The sequence below is a fragment of the Trichosurus vulpecula genome, chromosome 2, assembly GCF_011100635.1.
Source record: "Trichosurus vulpecula isolate mTriVul1 chromosome 2, mTriVul1.pri, whole genome shotgun sequence".
Lineage (NCBI taxonomy): Eukaryota > Metazoa > Chordata > Mammalia > Diprotodontia > Phalangeridae > Trichosurus > Trichosurus vulpecula.
The window spans coordinates 70,402,283-70,423,381 of record NC_050574.1 but is presented as its reverse complement, the minus strand read 5'-3'; the positions used below and the strand labels follow the sequence as shown (position 1 = coordinate 70,423,381).

Here is a 21,099-nt window from a genome sequence, read left to right as displayed (position 1 = left end):
TGGGGAGCCCCAGCTCTCCCCAGTAGAATTACAGGAGTCTTGGAGGGTATGGACTCCAACCTTGAACCTTGGCAGAAACTGGCCTCACCCCCATTCTCCTTTGAGGCTAGGCCTCACAAGCCCTTCTCACTTTCCAACCTCAGTGGCTCCAGGCCTCCCCACCCCCTCCCCTCTTAGTCCCAACAGGAGCTGGGGCTCAGACACACCTGCCTGGGTAGGGTGAAGGGCATGTTCATGGGGCTGGCACCAGGCCATGCAGCAGCCCTGGGGCAGGCAGATAGATGGTGGCTCCCTGTTGCAATCATACGTTTGCTTCCCTTCCCCCAAAATACTATATTCGGCACTTATAGTCAGAGGCTTTATTTTAATTTATGACAATGATTCAGATTGTGAAGTTACTTCTCACCCTCTTAAAAAGGGACCTCCCCCCCCAATGGTGTGATGCCAATAATACACACACCTGGTTTAGGGTGTGGGGAGAGCTGGGCAGGATGAAGGGTTTCCCTGGCATCACTCAGAGTCTTAGTAGGAAGACCAAGGAAGGGGCCAGGCAGATGGCAGGACAAAACCAGGTTCTTTGCTGCCTTCTTTTGGGGACCTCTAACACTGAACAATTATTCCTCTCTTTTTGAATATTTGCCTTCCCAAACTCCACCACTTCCTGAGAAGCTGTAATTAGCTTGTTCCTGGCATTGGGCTCCAGCCAGGGGCACAGCCCCTGGGGCACAGCTGCCGGATCCACACTGGAAAGCCAAGGAACAGATTATTTTCAAATTTTAACAGCATACTTCTCCATGGTGTGCCCTCCCCACCCCCCTCCCCCCCATTACACTGGAACTAGGTTTTTTGGGAAAAGAATTCCTAAATCAGCTGCCAACAGAGGAAGCCAGAGCTGTCACCTCCTTCAGCCACCCTCACTTAGTGTTCCCAGAACCTCAGCAAAAATATTGTGGGAGGCTGGGCTCCTAGGAACGGGGGGGGGGGGGGGGTCTATCTGTGGTTTACAGGAGGCAGCCTCCCACAGCTTCAAGCCTGAGTTCTCCAAATCCGCTCAAGGGGCACATACATCGGACATTGGGAATTTGGAGTCTCAAGTCTGTTGGAGATGCGTCTCCTTGGAGGGCCTGGTGGACGAGAGCAGCTTGGTGGAGGCAGTGGGAGGGTGAGGAGGATGGCTTTGCAGTTAGCTGATGCTCCCTCCCTTCAATGTTTTACAAGAGACACAGCCCAGCTTGGTCATGAAGTTGGTCTGCTTCCATTGCGCGATGCACTCTGAGGAGATTTTAAAGTCAGCCTGGGAAGAATGAGAAACACACAGATGATCCAACGACCAAGCAAGTATTTAGGGATGGGGGAAGGCCCTACTACCACTCCCAGCAGCTCTACTGATATCGATGGCTAGCCAGCATTTGTGTGGGGCTTTAAGCTTTACACGTTACTTCAATACGTGTCACTCCTCAAAGTGACTGAGGCAAGTTTACACCCATTTTACAGATGAAGGGAATGAGGCAGAGGTTGAGTGACGTTCCCAGGGTCTCACAGCTAGTGGGTGTCTGAGGCAAGGCTGGAATTTGGGTCTTCCTGACTCCTAAGTCACAGGAACTAGACCTGCCCTCAAGGAGCCTATAACCTATCTGGGGAGCCCAGGTATAAATAAATGAAAAGTGATGAGATGACGTCAGAACAGGGGGCCTGGCGATGCCGTCACTGACAAATAAAAGGATACCCGATAACCACTGAAGGAGATGCCATGGAGCCACCCCAAGGCTTCTAGAGAGGTGGGAGGGGGTGGGGAGCAGCAGGCCAGCCCTCGTTTCTGAGCTGGCTTTATTCAGCCGCCAGCCTGAAAAGACCCGAGCACCACATGGAGCACTGACTGCACACCTCTCCCACTCGCTGCCTGGGTGACCTCAGCCAAGTCCCTCCACTCAGTGTCTTCTATAAAATGCAGGGACTGTACTGGCTGATGCTCCAGCAGGGAGTGGTGGGGCTGGGAGCTCAGTGGCAGCTTCCTACCTGCAGCTTCTCAAAGACTTTCTTCTTGGGCCTGAGCTCATCATCAGGTTGGCCCTTCTCATAGCCCTCCACAAACACTCGCTCCCCAGGGGCGGAGCCAGAAGGAGGGTCCAGGAGCTCCACCTGGCGGTTTTCTCCTTCCCTGGGAAGACATAGGACAGCACAAAGCTAAGGAAGCTGTGGAGCTGTCCCGAGGTCCCCCAGGAAAGTCTCATCAGCTGGCAGGTGATTCAAGGACCCAAATGGGGCTGGAGACTCAGGCCACTCCCATGCTCTGCTGCCATGCCAGAAATGGGGAGGACAAGCAGCTGGGTAGCCCAAAGGGTACATGCTGCCTCAGAGTGGCGCCAGTTTGGAGGAGGGATGCAATTCATTACTAACTTTAAACCCCATGTGCCCCAAGTCTGCCAAAAGCAGGTTTCACTGTGCCACCTGCCCACCCCCCCCCCACTTATTTGCCTCACAATGTTATCAATACATACAGGAGAAAAATGTGTGCTCCTTATTCCCTACCTCTACTCTGCTCAAGGACATGGCCTTTACCCTCCCAGGAACCCTCACTTACGTGGAAGCACAGAGAAGCATCCCTTGTGACTCCACTCCTCTCATTTTCTGGGGTTTCAAGTTGCACAGGACCACCACAAGTCTGTCCTGTAGTTCCTCCTTGGGAACAAACTGAACCAGGCCGCTCACCACTGTCCGCGGCTCCGGCTCCCCAACATCAATCTTTTCCAGGTATAGACTGTCTGCGTCAGGGTGCTAGGGAGGCAGGAATTTTTAAGTGAGTTGAGGCCCACAAGGGGGCTTTCTGGGGGCTCTGGCCCATGCCACATTTCCGGGGTGGCCCAAGAAGAACGAAGTGACACATTCACAAAGTCTCAGTCCCCAAATCATCCAAGGATAGTCTAACCTCAGCCTCACCCTTTAGAGACCTGGGTCTGAATCCCAGCTCTGTCCTGACCTCCCTGAACACCCAAGGGGAGATCCCAGTCTCTGCACTGTGCTGCCAGCCTCCTGGAGCATGACTGTCACATGACTTAAAAAGGAGACCTTGGGGAGGTTCAAGGTGGAAGTGCCAGAAGTGTGAGCTTGGTGCCCTGCCCTAGCCCCGCACTGGTTATGGGAAGATGGTTCTTTATGGAATGACCTCTGGGCACATCCTCCCCCTCAAATGTGATGAAGGCTGCTGGGAAAGATGAGCCCAGCAAAAGGGATGAGCTCAAGCCTCTTGGCCTAAAAGCTGCTTGAACCAAAGGCACCCCACCGGTTCCACATAAAGTCCACTGGAGGGACACTGCTGCCAACTATGAATCTGGACACTTGAGAACCAACAGCCAGCAATGATGTGCCCTGCAGGAGACTTTGGTGGTTGTGGGGAAAAATCCCAGAAATCAGTAGGCCCCAATTCTTCAGTTGTGCAACTCTCCGGCTCTCCCCCTCTCTCCTACCTCCCATCTGTGGGCTGCCCTCCCCAGGCAAAGGCAAAATGACAGTGCAGGATAAGGCCCTCAGCCAGTCCAGGCATGCTATGTAAGCCCAGATGAAGCCCAGAGAACTGGATTCAGAAAGTAAATAAGCCTCCTCCCTGCTTCCCTAGCTGGCTTTGGCGGTAAAGCAGAGAGGCAGGTCTGACAGATGTATAGCTCAGCCTGAGAATCAAGTCCCAGAATTCTGACTCACCCCATGGCTACGGAGGCAGCCTTTCCTCTCTCCACCATTTCCTCCAGATGGAAATAAAGCTACTCTGACACTGGCTGGCCTCACCTGAATGAAGTAAAGAACACGTACCTTCTCTACGCTGATCACCTTCCCCACACGGATGTCCAGCCGGGATGGGATGACCTCCTCTGGCTCTGAGTTCTTGGCACAGCCTTTGGCCACTGGCTCTGCAGATGACAACAGGATAAAGGGGTCAGGAGCTTCCCCTGGAGGGTGTGGAGTCAATCATGAGTGTGACTGTGACCTCACAAAGCTTTCCTAATTTCATGGTTTTGTCATCTCACATAGAGCTGGTATCATGGAGTAGAAAAGAGCGTTAGATTTAGAGTCAACAGACCTGATTCTGAACCTGGCTGTGCCACAGTAAATGGTATCCTGTGTGCCTTTAAATAACTCACTTTCTCTCTGTGGCTATTTCCTCATCCACCATGTGAAGGGGCTGGACCAGATGATCCTAAAAGGCCGTTCTGGCTTGAAATTCTTTGATCTCATGATCTGTCACCCAAAGGCTGCCAATCTCTGGCCTAAGGGCAGCCAGCCTCCCTTTTGATGAAATGGGTTTAACCCCCCTAATGCCTGTATGACCAGAGATCCTCTTGAGCTGAGACCTGTGGTTTTGATGCCGTGTAGCCCAGGACTTCTTGGCAACAACGGAGAAGCAGCATCCTGCGATGATCTCATCAGCATCAACCCCATATAAAGGGAAGCTGACTTTGGGTCCCCAACTAAGGAAGGGGGGCATTCTTTGGATTGCTTGGGATCCCAGGGAGGGGAGCCCCTATCCTGGCCTGCTCTTCATCATTCAGTCTAGCTGGCCTTACTCTGTTTCGTCAGATCAGGGTAAGCTGCACTGGACAATTTCTTCAATGCAGGGGCATTAAACCTTTCCCGAATAGGGTCCAGTAATTTATTCAAGGCCACTTCAACTGAATTCTTCAGATCTCCAGGGTGTACCACCTATCACAAGAGAAGAGAACCACTGAGACAACAAAAATCAAATAGGGAACAGTGGCAGACCACAACCTATTTAAAAACTAACAGCACATATTAATTAAATCCAATCCTGAATCTCGTGACACCTTCCCCCTTTTCATCCACGATTCACACCTGTTTGTATTTTATTTTTAAAAGTGAGTATTTTTAGAGGTTATTTCGTCTTAATATCTCCATTCTCAATCAATCAACAAGCATTTATTACACACCTACTATTACATATCCCAGGCACTGTGCTAGGTACTGGAGATACAAAGGCAAAAAACAAAAATTCCATCCTCATGGAGCTTATGTATCAACGCAAAGACAACACGTGAGCACACACATGACACACAAAGGGAACAGGAGACTTCTGGCGAGAGGCAGCAGTAGCTGGGGAAGATCAGGAGGGGCCTTGTTTAGTCCAAGGAGACTGTTCTCCATGGTGCCCAGTGATCTGGTGATGATGGCACAGATGCAAAGAGGCAGCCTAAGAGACAGCCAGGCCCGGGGGAGGAGAGGCACATTTCACCACGCTGACCCCATTTTATTCTGCATTCAGGATGGTGCGGCTGGATAGCGTGGCTCTCAAAAAACATCTGTGAGATGGCGGACGATGGTGGGGCTGCTGTTTCTGACCTGAATCAACAATTCCATACCCACCAACAACCCTGGCATCCCTTCTGTTGATTCAAAGCAGACCCTTCCTATTGATCCTACTGAAGGTTTGGAGACGGAAACATCTCACAAGCAAAGATGAACAGCTCAGGACCAGGTTCCCATAGGCCCTTTTATTCAAATCAATAAACACTTGCTAAGCATTTCCTATGTGCCTGTTACTGTGTTGACACAGGGCAGTCAGAGACAGAAATGGAAACAAGGCCTGCCCTCAAAGAGCTTCTGTTCAACTAGGGTATACAACATGCTCATCAATCAGCATAATAGAAGGCAGGGAGAAGAGGTGGCAAGGGAAAGATCAGACAAAAAGGGTTTTAGGAAAAAGGAAGGCATGCCTGGAGGATCACCAAGGACATGAGCTGAACCCTGAAGGAAGGGCCACTCTAGGTGAGCCAGAATGGCCTGTGTGATGCACAGAGGGAGGGAGGGGATGCTAAGTTGGGGGCACAGCATGCTGGAAGGGGAGCAGCGTTGAAGAACCCTGGAAGAGCAGCCTGGAGCTAAATCGTGAAAGGCTTTAAATGACAAGCTAAGGACAGTTTGTATCTTACCCTGTGGAGAACCACCATTCGGGGAGTCTGATGGGATTAGTATATGCTACAGTCAGTCAATAAGCATTCATTAAATGCCTACTACATGCCAGGCACTGTGCTAAGTGCTGGGGATACAAAGACAGTGCCTGCCCTCAAGGCACTAGTGCATGACCCAATGAGGGAAACAAGAGGCAAACAAATGTATACAATCTATAGATAGGATAGATAGGAAATAATTAACAGAGGGAAGTCATCGGAATTGAGAGGCGCTGGGAAAGGCTTCTTGTAGAAGGTGGGATTCTGGCTGAGAGATGAAGGGTCTCATTCCAGGGATATCTGGGAGGCTAATGGCACTGGACTGCACGGTAGGTGGCAGGAAGACTACTCTGACTGCTACACGAAGGACAGACTGGAGAGGGGGAGAGACTAGAAGAGACACCAATTAGGATGCCACTAAACAGTACAGGTAAGAGGTGCTCAAGGTCTGAGTCGGGGGGTGGATATGTAAGCAGAGAGAAGGCGAATGATGAAAGAGATCTTGGGGTCACAGGATCACTAGGTCTTAGCCGCTGATTAGACATTGTCCCTTCTCTCCTACACTGCCACTGCAAGTGTGGACCTTCATCACCTCACATCTGAACTATTCAAACAGCTGACGGGTTGGTCTGCCTGCCATGAGTCTCTCCTCCCTTCGCTCCAGCCTCCACTGAGCTATCTGTAATTTTCCTAAAGCACAGGATCTGACTGTCACCTCTGTACTAAGTAACCTCCACTGGGTCCCTGTCACCTCCAGGATCAAATATAAAACCCTGTTGCACCCTCCAGGAACGCTGGCCTCCTGGCTGTTTTCTTTGGCTGTCCCCCATGCCTCATCTCACCTCCTGGCCTCCCTGATCCCTCTTAATTTTACTGCCTTCCCTTGATTATTTCCTATTTATCCCATCTATAGCTTCTTTGCATATAGGTATTTATATGTTGTGTCCCTCATTTGACTGTGAGCTCCTCGAGGGCAGGCATTGTCTTTTGCCTTCTCCAGAATTCATTAGCAGTGCCTGGCACATACTGGGCACTTATATTGACTGAATGACTGACTTTGGGGCGGGGGAGGCACGGGTTAGAGGGAAGTCAAAGATGACTGGTAGGCAGGTAGTACCCTCAACAGAAATCATCAGTCACCGAGCATTTATTAAGTGTCTGTCATGTGCCAGCCACTGTGTAAGGTACTGGGGATGCAAAGAAAGGTCACTCCATCCCCAGACCTGCTCCTAACTAATGAGGAAGACAGCATGCATAACATATGTACAAATAAGATGCAGACAGATGAACTGGGGATGGCTTCAGACAGAAGGGACTAAGATGAATAATGAGGACTAGGAATGGCTTCCTGCAGAAGGTGGGAGTTTAGCTGAGACTTGAAGGAAGCCAGGAGATGGGGGAGGAGGGAGAGCATTTCAGGCATGGGGGCTAGCCACTGAGAGTGCCCAGAGACAGAGTGTTCTGTGCAAGGCAAACAGCAGGGAGGCCTTTGGGGTGTTTATGCAAGGGGTAGGGGGTGGGGTCTGTGTGTGGAGGGGGGGAGGAGGGGGACTGGTGGTAACATGGTCTGACCTGTACTTTAGGGATATCATTTCGACTGCTGAGAGTTGGATGCCTGAGGCAGGCAGACCCACAAGCAGCTAAATTAATATTCCAGGCATGAGGTGATGGCAGCATCAGAGAAGGGAATGGGATATATTGGAGATGTTGAGAACAGAACAAATGACAAGATGTGACAAAAGACTGGATAAGGGGGAGGGGAGAGGGTGAGAGTGAGAAGCTGAGGGTGACACCCTAGGTTCAAGTCTTGGTGACTGGGAGGACAGTGGTACCTTCAACAGTAATAGAGAAGTTAGGATGAAGGGAAGGTTTGGTGGGAAAGAGAATGGATTCTGTTTTAGACGTTGAGTTTAAGACATCTATGGAACATTCAGTTCAAGATGTCCGAAAGGGAGCTGGAGATACAGTTGGATTCTGCCAACAGAGAGATTAGCGTGAGGTGACAGAATGGATGAGCACTGCTGAGATCCACCAAGTGAAAGAGGAGGAGAGGACCCAGGACTGAGCCTGGGGAGACCCGCAGGGTTAGAGGAGGTGGCTGGGATGAAGATCCAGCAAAGGAGACAGAGAAGGATAGTCAGCGGGGCAGGAGGCAAGACAAGTGTGGGGAGGCGGGAGAAGATGTTGGGTGGGTTCCACTATGGATATTACCTGGTCTGCAAAGTCCTTTTCCAGCTCTGAGTAAGCTGTGTAGGTTTTATTGCCACCCCACTTCTCGTCTCGAAGGATCACAAACTCTACAAAACAGAGAAGAGGCTCACGGACAGTCACTGATTCCCAGCTTAGAGCCATATAACCGCACAGTTAATTACATGCATTACACCTTAGGTTTCTTTGTCTACCCCACCCTGAAGGGCCTAATTCAGAGATAGGAACACAGCAGGGAAGGAGAGACTAGTTAACATGGGCCGATGACCTGGACACAGGCCTGAGCAGCCCCAAGGGCAGGGCATAGTAGAAAGGGGACCAGAAATCTGGAGGCCTGGTTCTAGCTTGTCTGACTGTGGGCAGCCACTTCACTGATGGGAACCTCAGTCCCCACTGTTGTAAAATGGGGATTCTTCTGAGGCGGCCGTGTGGCCCAAGCAAGATCATGGACCCCAAAGGGCTGCACGCTACCCCAGTGCATGAAATCAGTGGGAGGGAATTCAGTCAGTGAGGTAAGCCACTGCCTTGAGGTAGGACTTGCTGAGCAGGGCAGAGAGGGAACCCCCAACCCAGATCCTCTTGGCCAGTTTTCTCATCTTACACGTGGCAGAAGCAAGTCCCACCCAGAGAAAGTAAAGGGGCTGTCTAAGGTCTCACACACAGTCCCCAAGGGGCAGGGGCAGGACTGAAAGCCCTGGACCTGGAGCCTGAACTCAGGGCTCCCTCCAGTCCTGCTCGTCCTACTTCACTGTGGGACTGCTCCAGAGGGCTGCTTTATTTAACAGAAATGGCAACGGCAGGACCTCTCACCCGATTTGAGGGGGAAAAGCACATGTCTGATGAAGGCCAAGACTCCATTGTTTTCCACGTTTCCTGGCTCACAGAAGGCTTTTTTCAGTTTCTTTTTCACATCCTCCTTTCGATCTAGAAGATCAATCTTGGACTCCTGTAACCCACAGGGCAGAGAGAACTTCTTGATGGGTTGAAAAATTAGAACATTCCAGCTGATTCTCAAATGAGATCTGTTTCCCCCCCAGGGCAGGTCCCCTACGTCCCACCTTTCCATGACCCTGGAGACCTGTCATGGAGATGGACAGAGATCCTCCTATCTCTGGCATCCTTTTTAGTGGTAAGATATGGTGAATGTCACCAAACAGGACAGGTGAGTTGGGAGTAACAGGCTAACACAAGAAACATTGCAACACTAGAGGAAAAAAGCATTAAGATTGCGTGCTATTCACCTATCCTTTTAAAGTAAAAATATGTGTGTGCGTATGGATGAGAAACAGTCACACGTATTTCCCAACCTCTAATCAGATACTGAATGGGGGGGTTGGACTCAATGATCTCAAAGGTCCTTTGGATCTTTAAAGGCCTTCATGGTACTGTTTTTTTAATGCCTCCTGGTTCCCATCGTTTTCTGCCCCAGAACTATCACCACCCACTGAACACCCACCTCTTCCGAAGAGCTCATTTTACTGCCTGTCAATCCTGGGACCATAGGATTCATCAAGTGGATCCTCTTTGAATAGCCCAGGGTTGGGAGGTACTAGAAACAGGAACAAAACAGAGGGGAAAAAAAAGCAATCACCAACCCAATCGCTGGCTCAGCGTCCTCCATGACTCCGTTAGTCACCAAGCAATGACTGAGGAGCTTTTAGGAGCCAGGCACTGCGGATACAAAGACCAAAGGGGAACAAAGCCTGCCCTCAAGGAGCTTCCATTCTGCCACCTCTAAGGACCCAGAGAAGATGACAACGTGGTTGGATGGCAAAGTGAGAAAGGTGGAGTAAAATATGATGAGCCTGGAAGGAGAGGCCGGGGTTGGGGGTCAGGTTTTGATGGGCTTTAAGTGGCCAGCAGAGGAGTTATTTTATCCTAGAGGCAACAGAAAGTCACTGGAGTTTAGTACCAGGAGAGGGAGAGAGAGGAAGAGAGAGAAAGAGAACTGGGGTTGGGGTGGGGAGAGGAGCGAGGGAGGTTAGGAGGGGAAGAAGGCAGGAGGGAAAGAGATAGAAAGGGAGGGGGGAAGAAAGAAGGGGCAGAGAGAGAGAGAGAGAGACAGAGATGATATCAAGGGCACCTGTAAGAGTAGCAAGGTGGAGAGTCACCTCACTGACACAGACTGAAGTAAAGAGAGTGTGGGGGATGATGTTGAGGGGTTTGGAGATGGAGGTCTTGTACTCAGGAAGATGAGTTCAAAACTTTTCTTAAGACACTAGCTGCGTGACAACAGACATGCCACTTAACCTCTCTGTACCTCAGTTTCCTCATGTGTAAAACAAGGATAATAACAGCACCTACTTCACAGGGTGCTTAAAACTCAACATAAACGCTAGCTATTGTCATTGTTAAAAGAGGAAAAGGGAAAACTCATGGAGAATAGCTTCCGTTCTCTCACTAAGGAGAGGCCCTCAGCTGAGAAAGGGAGAAAGGTTTGAAATAGCCTCTAGGTGGGGAGTGGAAGACAGAGTCGATTAGAGATGAATAAAAGATGTGTTTGGCCACAATAAGGGCCCAGCTGAGATTAGATATCCTACATTTGTAATGGAGGGTTTGGGGACTTCTTCCAGCTCCATTCAGGAGGAGTGGAGAAGGCAGATGGCAGGACTCATCTGGAGGTGGCATTTGGCAAGGCACAAGCACTGAGAGGACAACTGGTCAAGAGAGCGGTTCTGACCACACTAGTCACTTCTCAACATTCCCTTTTATCTGTTATATGGAAGATCCCAAACAAAGGCCTCACATGAATAACCTGCAGTTATTCAGTTCATCTTAAGTTGTGCTACTCTGTCCTTCTGTCCGCATTGGTACAGACTGTGGCCCTGGCCCATTCCTGTTAGAGTTGCTTGGAACTGGAGGGTTTAATCAGGGGTGGGGAACCTTCAGCCTTAAGGCCTTCTAAATCCTTAAGCGTGGCCTTTTGACTGAATCCAAATTTGTTCCCCACTGGGCTTTAGGTGAGCTGCCCTGGGCTACACAGCCAGCACAGGATATGGTCAGAGGCTTCACCTCAGACTTTCCTGGCTCCACCAGGACAGGCTGCTCTTTTATGTTGCCACTATTCTTTCTTCCTGACCCTGGTCTCTGTAGGGCCTACTCTAAATTCTACAAGGCTACAGGACTGGTATTTTTTTTTCCATTTTTCCATTTACCCAAAAGTTTTCCAAGGAACAAGGAACTTCAGAGCCTTATACTGACTTCCTTTTTTCCTCCTCATTCAAACAGTAATCCTTTGTATCTGAACAATCCTTCATAGTTTGAAAAGTGCTTTCAGATCCATCTTCTCATTTGATTTAATAGATTTAATTGAACAAATGTTTGCCAAGCACCTATTATACTCAAAGCAACCTAGGATGTAGGCAAGGTAGGTATTGGCCTCCTTTGACAGATAACAATGATAGGGGCATTTTTATAATACATAACTTTTGCAAAACAATTTATGTACATTATCTCACTTGAATCTCACAATAACCACATGAAAGGGTTAGGCCCATTTCACAGACAAAGAAACTGAGAGATGTGACTTGCCCAGGGTAACACAGGATCTGAACTGAGGTCTTTCTGTCTCTAAGTCCAGGTTCTTTCCACTCTGCCGACTCCAAGGTTGGAGAAGTTACAGCATTTGCTAAAGGCCAGACAGCAATTAGGGAGTTGAAAGTCAGACGTAGAATTCAGGCCTTCTGAATTCTAGTGCAACATTCTAATACACTGAGCTGTCCTTAATAATGTGGGAAAAGTATTTCCACCTTAGTGAAATGGAAAAATATCACCAGGTCCAGATGCAGGGCAAGGGGAATTCATTCTTCCGGGAAATAAAAATAAGGACTATACTTCACAGGATGGCCAAGGCCTCGCTCTTGGGGGGTCTGTGGCAATGCATAGAGTAAAATACATATTCAACTGAAACCTGGGGCCCCAAAGCGGGACTCACCTTTTCTGCAAAGGTAAAAATCTTCCTCTGATCAACTCCTCCAAACTGGGCATCTACTTTCAGATATTCCTCATCTAAGGCCTGTGGAGAGAAGAAAGGAGAGCATGGCTTTCCTTCTGAGATAGCAGAAGCCAACCAGAGATCAAAAGGCAAATAATTAGTGAGAAGACAACATGCCAATGTTCAGTTGCCCTGATCAATAAACATTCATCGTTTAGAAGAAAGTCAGGGTAGTTAGTAGTCAATTCCTGGAGCTGACTCTTCCCCCCCAATTCCAGGCAGAGGCATATGGACCAGCAGGGTAAGCTCAGTCCACCACTAACTTGTGCCACTTGTTCACCCCAACCAAACCCAATTTGTTTCAGCAGAACTTGCTCAAGATTCGTTCACCGTCTGGAAGCCTTGCGGCTTCCTATTGCTTAGAGGACAAAACAGAAGCTTCTAAGCATGGTATTTAAGACTTTCTGTGATCTTCTGGCTTCCTGGGGAATGCATTTACCACAGGGGTATTAATCTCAAAGGGAGCCCTGCAAATCACATACTGACTTTGACAACCACAGATTAACAACATTTATGCTGTATTTTATTTTACATGCAATTGGGAAAATTACTCAGGAGGGGCTCCCAAGTTTGATACTTCTGATCGACAACATGACAAGAGAACCACCCATCCATGACATCAAAGCAGATGACTAATGCCCTCTTCTGGTGATTCACACCATCACTAGTAGGAGGATCTAGAAAGCACTGTTAAAGATTTCAAGTACTGGCCAAGAAACGGAAGCCCTTAAGTGCTTGGCCACATGGCATCTTCTTCAATTCTTCCTCATCCAAAGCAAGAGCTTCCAAAGGGAAAGGCAGTTTTGAGAGCTGAGGATCTGGCTGGGAAGATGGTATCTGAAAATAGGATTTGAATTTCTGAATCACAGCCCCAAACAAAGAGCATGCTTTGGTCAGAGATGAATGCACCTAACAAGGGCCAGTAAAATATTTGTGCCTGACTTTTCAGAAGAAATCAAAGCTATCTATAGTCATATGAAAAAAATACTTTAAATCACTATTGATTAGAGAAATGCAAACTAAAACAACTCTGAGGTTTTATCACTTCTATCAGAAATGACAAATGTTGGAAGCGATGAGGGAAAATAAGTACACTGATGCATTATCTGTGGAGTTGTGAACTGGTCCAACTATTCTGGAGAACAATTTGGAACTATGCCCAAAGGCTATAAAACTGAACATATCCTTTGATCCAGCAACACCACTACTAGGTCTGTATCCCAAAGAGATCATAAAAAAGGGAAAAGGACCCACATGTACAAAAATATTTATAGCAGTTCTTTTTGTGGTGGCAAGGAATTAGAAATTGAAGAGATGCCCATCAATTGGGGAATGGCTGAAGTTATGATATACTTAGCCACTCTGATCAAGACAATAATCCAAGCAATTTGGAAGGACTCATGACAATGCTATCTACCTCCAGAGAGAGAAATGATTTACTCTGAGTGCAAATTGAAGTATCATTTTCTCACTTTATTTTTTTTGGGGGATTTAGATAGTATGGAAATGTTTTTCATGATTCTACCTGTAAAGTGGGTATCATATTGCTTTTCTTAGTGGCTGGGGGAGGAGGATTTGGAACTCAAATTTCTTTAAAAAAGGCTAAAAATAATTAAAAACTTAAAAAAATAATGCATTTGCCTGGAGTCTTGCAAATCTAATCACCTGCCTAAACACATTCACCAAGGTCTCTTAGAAGTGCCCTGAGAGCAGCTACAAAACAGAAAGAAGATTAGCTGTGGAATCACAAAATCCAAGAAAGGAACTAGCAATAAGACTCGTGGTCTTATATGTCTATACATAAATGAATAAAAAACATTTAGTAAGCCTGACTATATACCATGTATTGAGCTAAGTACGAGGGATGTAAACACAAGAGACAGTCCTTCCCTTCAAGGAGCTTACATTCTGGTAGAGGGAGACAATACAAAGATGGCAGTTGTGGCAGCTGGTAAATCACAGGGATGGTGGATGGCAAGACATCTGGAATGGACAGTTGGATGGGATGTGAAGCCTGGCTTGAGGCAACTATGTATAGGGGCCCATATGTACCTATGTTGGTTACCAAATGCACAAATTATGGCCAACAAGCAAAGTAAACAAGAGATCTGAATTCAGAGTCAAATGTGCCCATGCGAGCATCACTGAGATTTAAAAGCACGAAAGTTGTGACTATAATTTGGCTCTGGAAAGGTACACCATATTAAAAAAACAGGATGGTTTTTTAAAAAGGCATGGGTGGGGGATTAGTCTTGCCTATTCGAAACATAAATACTTATATGAGGAAATCAGGAAACAAGAGTCAAAGGGAAGTATACCTGGAGGAGTATTTGGTTGAAAGATCAATGGGGTGCAGGCAGAAGCAATATTGTAATCAGAATTTACTATAAACCACATGGTTTGAAAGAAAAACTAGATGAAGAGTTTGGGAAACATAATAAGCCTGGCTTGGAGGCACAATGGAGGAGTGATAGGGAAATTCAACCTAGCCAAGGCTGAAGCTCTCTAGGACCAAAACAGTTAACTAATAATGAGTTGCCTTGATGACAATCTTATCCTTCGAAAGGTGGAGAACGCAGTAAAAGAAACTGTTATCTTGGGTAGAAGAGTCTTATCAACAAGGAAGGAGTAGTTGCTGGGATGGAAGAGCTGGGGAACTTGGGGGAAGTGATTATGGTATCTTGGAATTTCAGATAAAAGTAGAGATGGGTAGAGTCTGACTTCGAGCATAGGTTTTAGGAGAACAGATTTCAAAAGATATAGAAAAAATAATGGACAGGACTAAAATTTTATAGAAGTCAGGTTAAAGGGGATGGAAAGATGAGCACAAGTCAGAACACAGGAAGAGAAATGATTCCAACAAGGGGGAAATGAGGAGTTTTCTCAAGAGACTGATAGGCATACACAGGGACCTTGGGGAGACAAAGACACGTTCAAGAAGCAAGGGCAGTTAGTAACAAATAGATACAAAAGCATAACAGTCCTTCAAGAAAAGTGTCAGTGATGTTCAAATTCAGAATGAACTGGGCTGTGGAGGAATGCTAAGAACAACCAAAAGGTTTTTAAAGCTATATTGGGGAAAAGAGAAGGCTCAAAGAAGGTCCAGGATCACTGCTCTGGGTGGATGGGACCTTGTATGTACTCATCTCTGGTGTCCATCCCTTAAATGTGTTTCCTCCTCCCCTCAGCCTTCTAGAAGCCCTAATTTCTTCAAGGCTTAGCTCAGTACTAGCTCCAACGGGGAGTCTTTCTTGACTTCAAAATATCACTTGTACACAAAACACTTTACATATTTTATTCCCCTTTACCCCCAGTAAAATAAAGGCAGGGCCTGTTTCACATGTGGTCTTTATCTTGTCAGGGCCCACCATGGCCTTACACATAGAATACGCTTCATAAATGTCTGTGGGATTGGACTGGAGAAGAGAGAGCAGGGAGGAAGAGGAAAGGTAGCTCTGTTTTAACTCTGCCAAGTAGAATGATCTCTGCATTGGAAAAGACAGAACCAAAATGACTAATAAGGAACTGATACCCAAGATAAGTAGAGAGATATTAAGAGAACACCTAATTGCTGCTGATGAATTCAAGTCATTAGACCCAGATGGACCATATCCTTGGGTAAGCACCTGCAGATGTAACTGCTGAGACAGTCAGTGATTTATTTCGAAAATTAAGGAGAACAGGAGAGAGACTACAGGATTGGAGAAGCACAAATGTCCTGATTTTTCAAAAAAGGCAAGAGGATAGACTCACTATTTATAAGCTAGGAAGTCTGATTTCAATTCCTGGCAAGACTCCGAGCTGTATTATCAAAGGTTAGTAAACATCTAGAAAAGGAAACAATGGACCAGAGATCCAGGGCATGCAGGATTACCCTAATTTCCTTTCCTGACAGGGTTTCCCCAGTCGTCCTGATCTATATCTGGCCACGGGACCCAGAGGGCTCCAGAGGAGAAAGTGAGGCTGGTGACTTTGCACAGCCCTCTCTCACTGTAATCCAATTCACTCGCATGTCCTGGCATCAACTTCCTGATGTCATGGTCCTCTTCCAGAAGAAGGACAAACAACTATGACAACAACCATGAAGCAAAGGCTACAAAGGCCTGTGGAAAAGCTGAAGAGAGATGGGTTAGGGAGATAATAAACAATCTGGGGATTCTGGGAAGAGTCAAAGATTAGTTGATGTCACCTGGTAAGGAGGTCTCTGGTGGGGTGCCCCAGGTTCTGCACTTGGCCCTGTGATATTTCACAATGTCAGTGATGACTTTAAGGTAGGTAGAGATAGCATGCTTATCCAACTTGCAGATGACACAATGCAACAAGAGGCAGCTAAAAACACTGGATGACTGAAGTCAGGATTCAAAAAAATCTCAACAGGCTACAAAAATGGGCAGAACTAAATAAGAATTTAATAGATGAATGTAACATCTTAAACATGTGTTAAAAATTATCTTCACAAGTGTAAGATGGGGAGACATGGCTAAACAGTAGTTCATGTGAAAAGATTTCATGGGACTAGAATAGTTGAAGAGGCTTTAAGGGTAATGAAATATTATCAAATGAGACAGTATTTGTGGAAGTGCTTAGTAGAGGGCGTGGCACTTAGTAGGCATTCTATATAAATGCTTATTCCCTTCCCCATCATCAGTTCCAACCCCCTCACTTTGCCATGGAGGATATAAAAGCCCAGCGAAGGGCAGTGATTTACCAAGGATCAGGGCCCAGGGCCTCTGGCTCCAAATCCAGTGCTCTTTCTACTGCGTCAGATAAGTCAGCCATGTGATATGGCTGCCAGAAGAGGCAAATGCCGTCCTATGTTGTATTAAGAAAGCAGTGGCCTTGCTATAGTCTGCCCTGCGTCAGTATAATAAAACTCAGTCCTAGGGGCCACAGTTTGGCAAGTACCTCAATAAGCTGCAGGGTGCTCAGTGGAGGGCATGTGGGATGGCGAAGGGTCTTTCAGGATCAGGACCTATAAAGATCATTTGAAGTGACTGGGGATGTTTAGCTAGGAGGCAGGCCTGGGGTGAGTCAGGATGGCTGCCTTCAGATCTCTGACCAGCTATTGTATGGAAGAGGGTTTGGACTTACTCTTTTTGGCCCCTGGAGGACAGACTTGAAGCCAATGGCTGGACAAAGCAAAGTGGCAAATTTAGCCTTGAAGGAAAACCTTGTGATAATCAGATCTACTATTTAAAAGTAGAGTGTTTTGTTGAGGAAGGAGGTGGGTTTGTCCATCTTCATTGGGGCCTGTATGAACACTGAGGAGACTTTCAGCTCTGGAATTCTGATTCCGATCCTCCTTTCCAGATTTATTTCTTACCACTTGCCTTTATGTACTTTTTCATCTTTCTATAATTCAATCAATAAGCATTTACTAAGCACCTGTTATATGTCAAATACTGAACTAAGGACTGGGAGCACAAAGACAAAAAAGTACAAACAGTCCTTACTCTTAAGCCTTACTGGGGGAGACAGCAGTATCTACAAAATAAATACAAAGTAATCTTTTTTTTTTAGAGGGAGAGGGGGAGGAAAGAAGGGAAGACAGTAGCAGCTCAGAGGATAGAAAGGGCTTTGAAAAGGAGTTGTAAAAGAAATGAGAGCTTCTAAGAGACCTAAGTGATGTGGGCATTCATCACAGGGAAACAGAGGGCAGAGGAAAGGTATACAGTTAGAATATTACAGACAAAGAATAGGTAAGATGGCCAATCTGGTCAGATTGTAGAGGAGTAGGGGAAGGTGAGGAATGTATAAGGCTGGAAAGAAAGACGGGGGCCAAGTTTTAAAGAACAGTAACATTAGAAGAGCTGGAATTCAAGAATACCTTAAAAGAACAAGCTGTGTCAAACAACACAGTGCATTTTTTTTATTCATAAAGCAAAGAAAATAGAAATAAGACGAACATTTTTATTTCCAAATAAAATTGTAATAAATTTTTTGTATCGATTGATGTGCCTGCCCCTTCTAGTGTGAGTTGTTGTGTTTGTCCTTAGTTCTCGAAGAGGACTATGACATCAGGGAAATGATGACATGACTTGCATTTGACTTTGATTTGAGGGAAGGAAGGCTGAGCAAAGTCACCAGTCTCACTTTCTCCTCCAGAGCCATCTGGGTCCCATGGCCTGATATTCACCAGGATGACTGGAGATGGCCCAGGATGCACTGGGAGACCAATCCCCTATATGGAAAAAGTCCCTGAATACTTCTCCAAATTATTTAGATTTCTAGATCATGTGAAGCCCCTGGATTCAGATTTATGAAGATGTACTAGAAAGATGAGCAGCTAAGTGACACAGATAGAGCGCCAAACACGGAATCAGAAAGACTCTTCTTCCTGAGTTGAAATCTGGCCTCAGACAGTTATTAGCTGCTGTGCGACCCTGGGCAAGTCACTTAACCCTATCTGCCTCAGTTTCCTCATCTATAAAATGAGCTGGAGAAGGAAATAGCAAACTACTCTGATATCTTTGCTAGGAAAACCCCAAATGGGGTCACAAAGAGTTGAGCAAAACTAAAACAAATGAGTTGGACTAGAAAGCTTTTTGTTTGTTTTTTTCTAGTGTGAAATATCTTGCTCAAATGGTATGAACAAAGGTGGGTGAACAGTGGACAAGTAGAGAAGCAGTGGGAGATTAAGCCTGAAAGATAACCTGGGGCCAGATTAGAGGACTATGAAATCCTAGACTAAGTGCCATGGGCTTCATTCACCTTGTAGGCAGTGGCTCGCCACTGAAGGTTTGTCACAAAGAAATCAGTGTCTCAAGAAAATAATTTGGCTACCCTCTATGCCACTAAGTACCTGTAGTCCTGGGTAGAGCAGACCACTCAACAGAGGGTGTTCCACCTGTTTCACTACTTCAGCCCCAGCTTTCTTTGCATCATGTTGGGTGACCAACGAGGAGAGTCTGTAAACATCCAGTGTGTACTCTCTGAGAGGGAACAGAGAAGACATGAAGATCAATAAAGATATAAGATCCCATCCTCGATCTCCTCCTTTAACCCATGAAATAACTAGGTCTGGAAAAACCTACTGACAAATAATCTCCTTTTCCTTCATCTTAGAACATGGTCACATGGTCTAGGACCTTTAATGGGATCACAGACCTGAGGCCTGCCATATCGTGAGCTGCTATGAGACCTGCTGCTTTGTTAAATTAGCCTTACAACACGTACCTTAACCACAGCCTGAAAAAAAAAGAACCAAGTCTAAAACAAACCAAGGCTCAGGCATATAACAATTATACAACTATAGCCATACGGGAACCACTGGGCAGGTGAAGGAAGGGCTGACGGATTTAAAAAATCCAACAATAAAATACCTTCTAACCCTATACTTAAAGAGCATCTAGGCTCCACAGGCCCATAATTAGACGAAGACATCACTGCAATGAAGGGGCAAGTAGCAGAAAGGTGGATAGGTGGGGTGAAGATTAAAGGTCGGAAAGGCACCACACTCACTTGCTGAGCTGGTAATCAGTGCCCTTGACAAATTTTAGCTTCTCCAGGGAAACCCCAATACTCTCCAGCATGGCTTTGATCACATTTTCATAGTAGGCGGTCCGTAGTTCAAGGAGCTCCCAGGGAGCCTTCATATTGTCCAGGTATGCGTGAAGATCAGCAAAGAGGATTGTCACCTGGAGAGAAGGAAACAAAAAAGAAGCATGGCTGAGATGGTCCCCTGTGTCAAATATGCTGTAGTGTACAGGCTATCTCATCTTCTGGCCATTCCCCAAAGTTTTGGCCAGGGGTGACTGCCCTCACCTCACATCCTGCTTTCAGGAGATCAGCGATCTTTGACATTGGCACAAAGTAGGCCACATGGGGCTTGCCTGTGGTGGCGGTCCCCCAGTAAACTTTCAGATCCCTCTCCTTCAGGATCTCCTTTAGTTTTTCTTCACCGAGGACCTCCTGTTGGAGAACAAGAAATTGGTGAGGTCCAGCTTCTTCATGGGGGGGTGGGGAAGGCATTAAGCTCTGCCAGGTTAGGAGGATGTTTGTAGTGGTGGGGGTGAGGGGCAGTGCTGATCGCTCAGTGAAGGGGATGGCAAGGACTTGGAGTAGGGTACAAAAAGAGATCACTGACCCCACAATAGGGAGGGACAGATGGGCACAAAACCCTCATTTGCTGATGGGAATTTGAATCCAGCCTCTGCCACTTACTACGACCAGTGTGACTTTAGCCAAGTCCCTTTAACCCTTCTAGGCCTCAGAGTCCTCATCTGTAAAAGGAGACTTCTTAAATTCCTTTCAGTTCTGGTTCTATGATCCTATGAGGGGAAGGAGCTCCAGCAGTAGGATGGAAAGGACTCCAGGGGAGAGTATGAGCAAAGAATCCTGTGCAAGGGGTGAAAACGGACCCCCCGGTCCCCTCCCCCCAAAGGGAAGAGATGAGCAAAGTCTCTAAAAGGGGAAAGGAGGGGGCAAAAGATGAGTAATCGATAATGGCGAGGGGGCCAAGCAAGACCTCCTATGAAAAGGAATAAGGATTTTTGTATTGACTTAATATATGCCAGGTACTGTGCCAAGGACTGGCAGGGTCTCCGCTGGGGGAGGGTCCGCGTGCCCGGAAGTCGTGGGGGGAGCTACCTGCAGGTTGCGGGTGATGAGATGTAGTTTCTCCTCCGGGGTTGGCGCGTCCCCCATGGTGGAGTCAGCTAGGGGCTGTGAATACGAAGGAGACCCCTGTCAGCTCGCCCCGCCTCCTGCCCGCGCTTGCGCCCCTTCCCCAACCGAAGCAGATGCCGGTACCGCGAACACCAGGAACAGTCACGTGGAGTCCTCGCCGGGTTGCATCATCTGGGCTCCCGAAACATCTCGCGTGGTTTGGGACCATTCTTCCGGCTTTGGCCCGAGGCAAGCCGGAGCAGCCGAAAACGGAGCGCATCGATAATCCTTTTCTCGTCCTTCGTCGCTAGCCTAGAGAGGAGGTTGGACCGGGAA

The 21,099-nt window shown here is 47.1% G+C and overlaps 1 protein-coding gene across 1 annotated transcript; it reads right to left on the bottom strand.

Annotated features, from left to right (window-relative positions):
- Positions 1-344: 344 nt before the first annotated feature.
- Positions 345-20,940, bottom strand: YARS1 (tyrosyl-tRNA synthetase 1). The gene is made up of 13 exons (XM_036747078.1): positions 20,746-20,940; positions 19,921-20,067; positions 19,618-19,793; positions 18,959-19,088; positions 12,097-12,177; positions 9,619-9,711; positions 8,973-9,108; positions 8,166-8,251; positions 4,557-4,692; positions 3,805-3,902; positions 2,582-2,775; positions 2,017-2,158; positions 345-1,294 (listed from the first exon to the last, which is right to left on the bottom strand). The coding sequence occupies exons 1-13, from the start codon at positions 20,800-20,802 to the stop codon at positions 1,184-1,186; spliced, it is 1,587 nt and encodes a 528-aa protein (XP_036602973.1). The 5' UTR covers positions 20,803-20,940; the 3' UTR covers positions 345-1,183.
- Between the last annotated feature and the right edge of the window lie 159 nt (positions 20,941-21,099).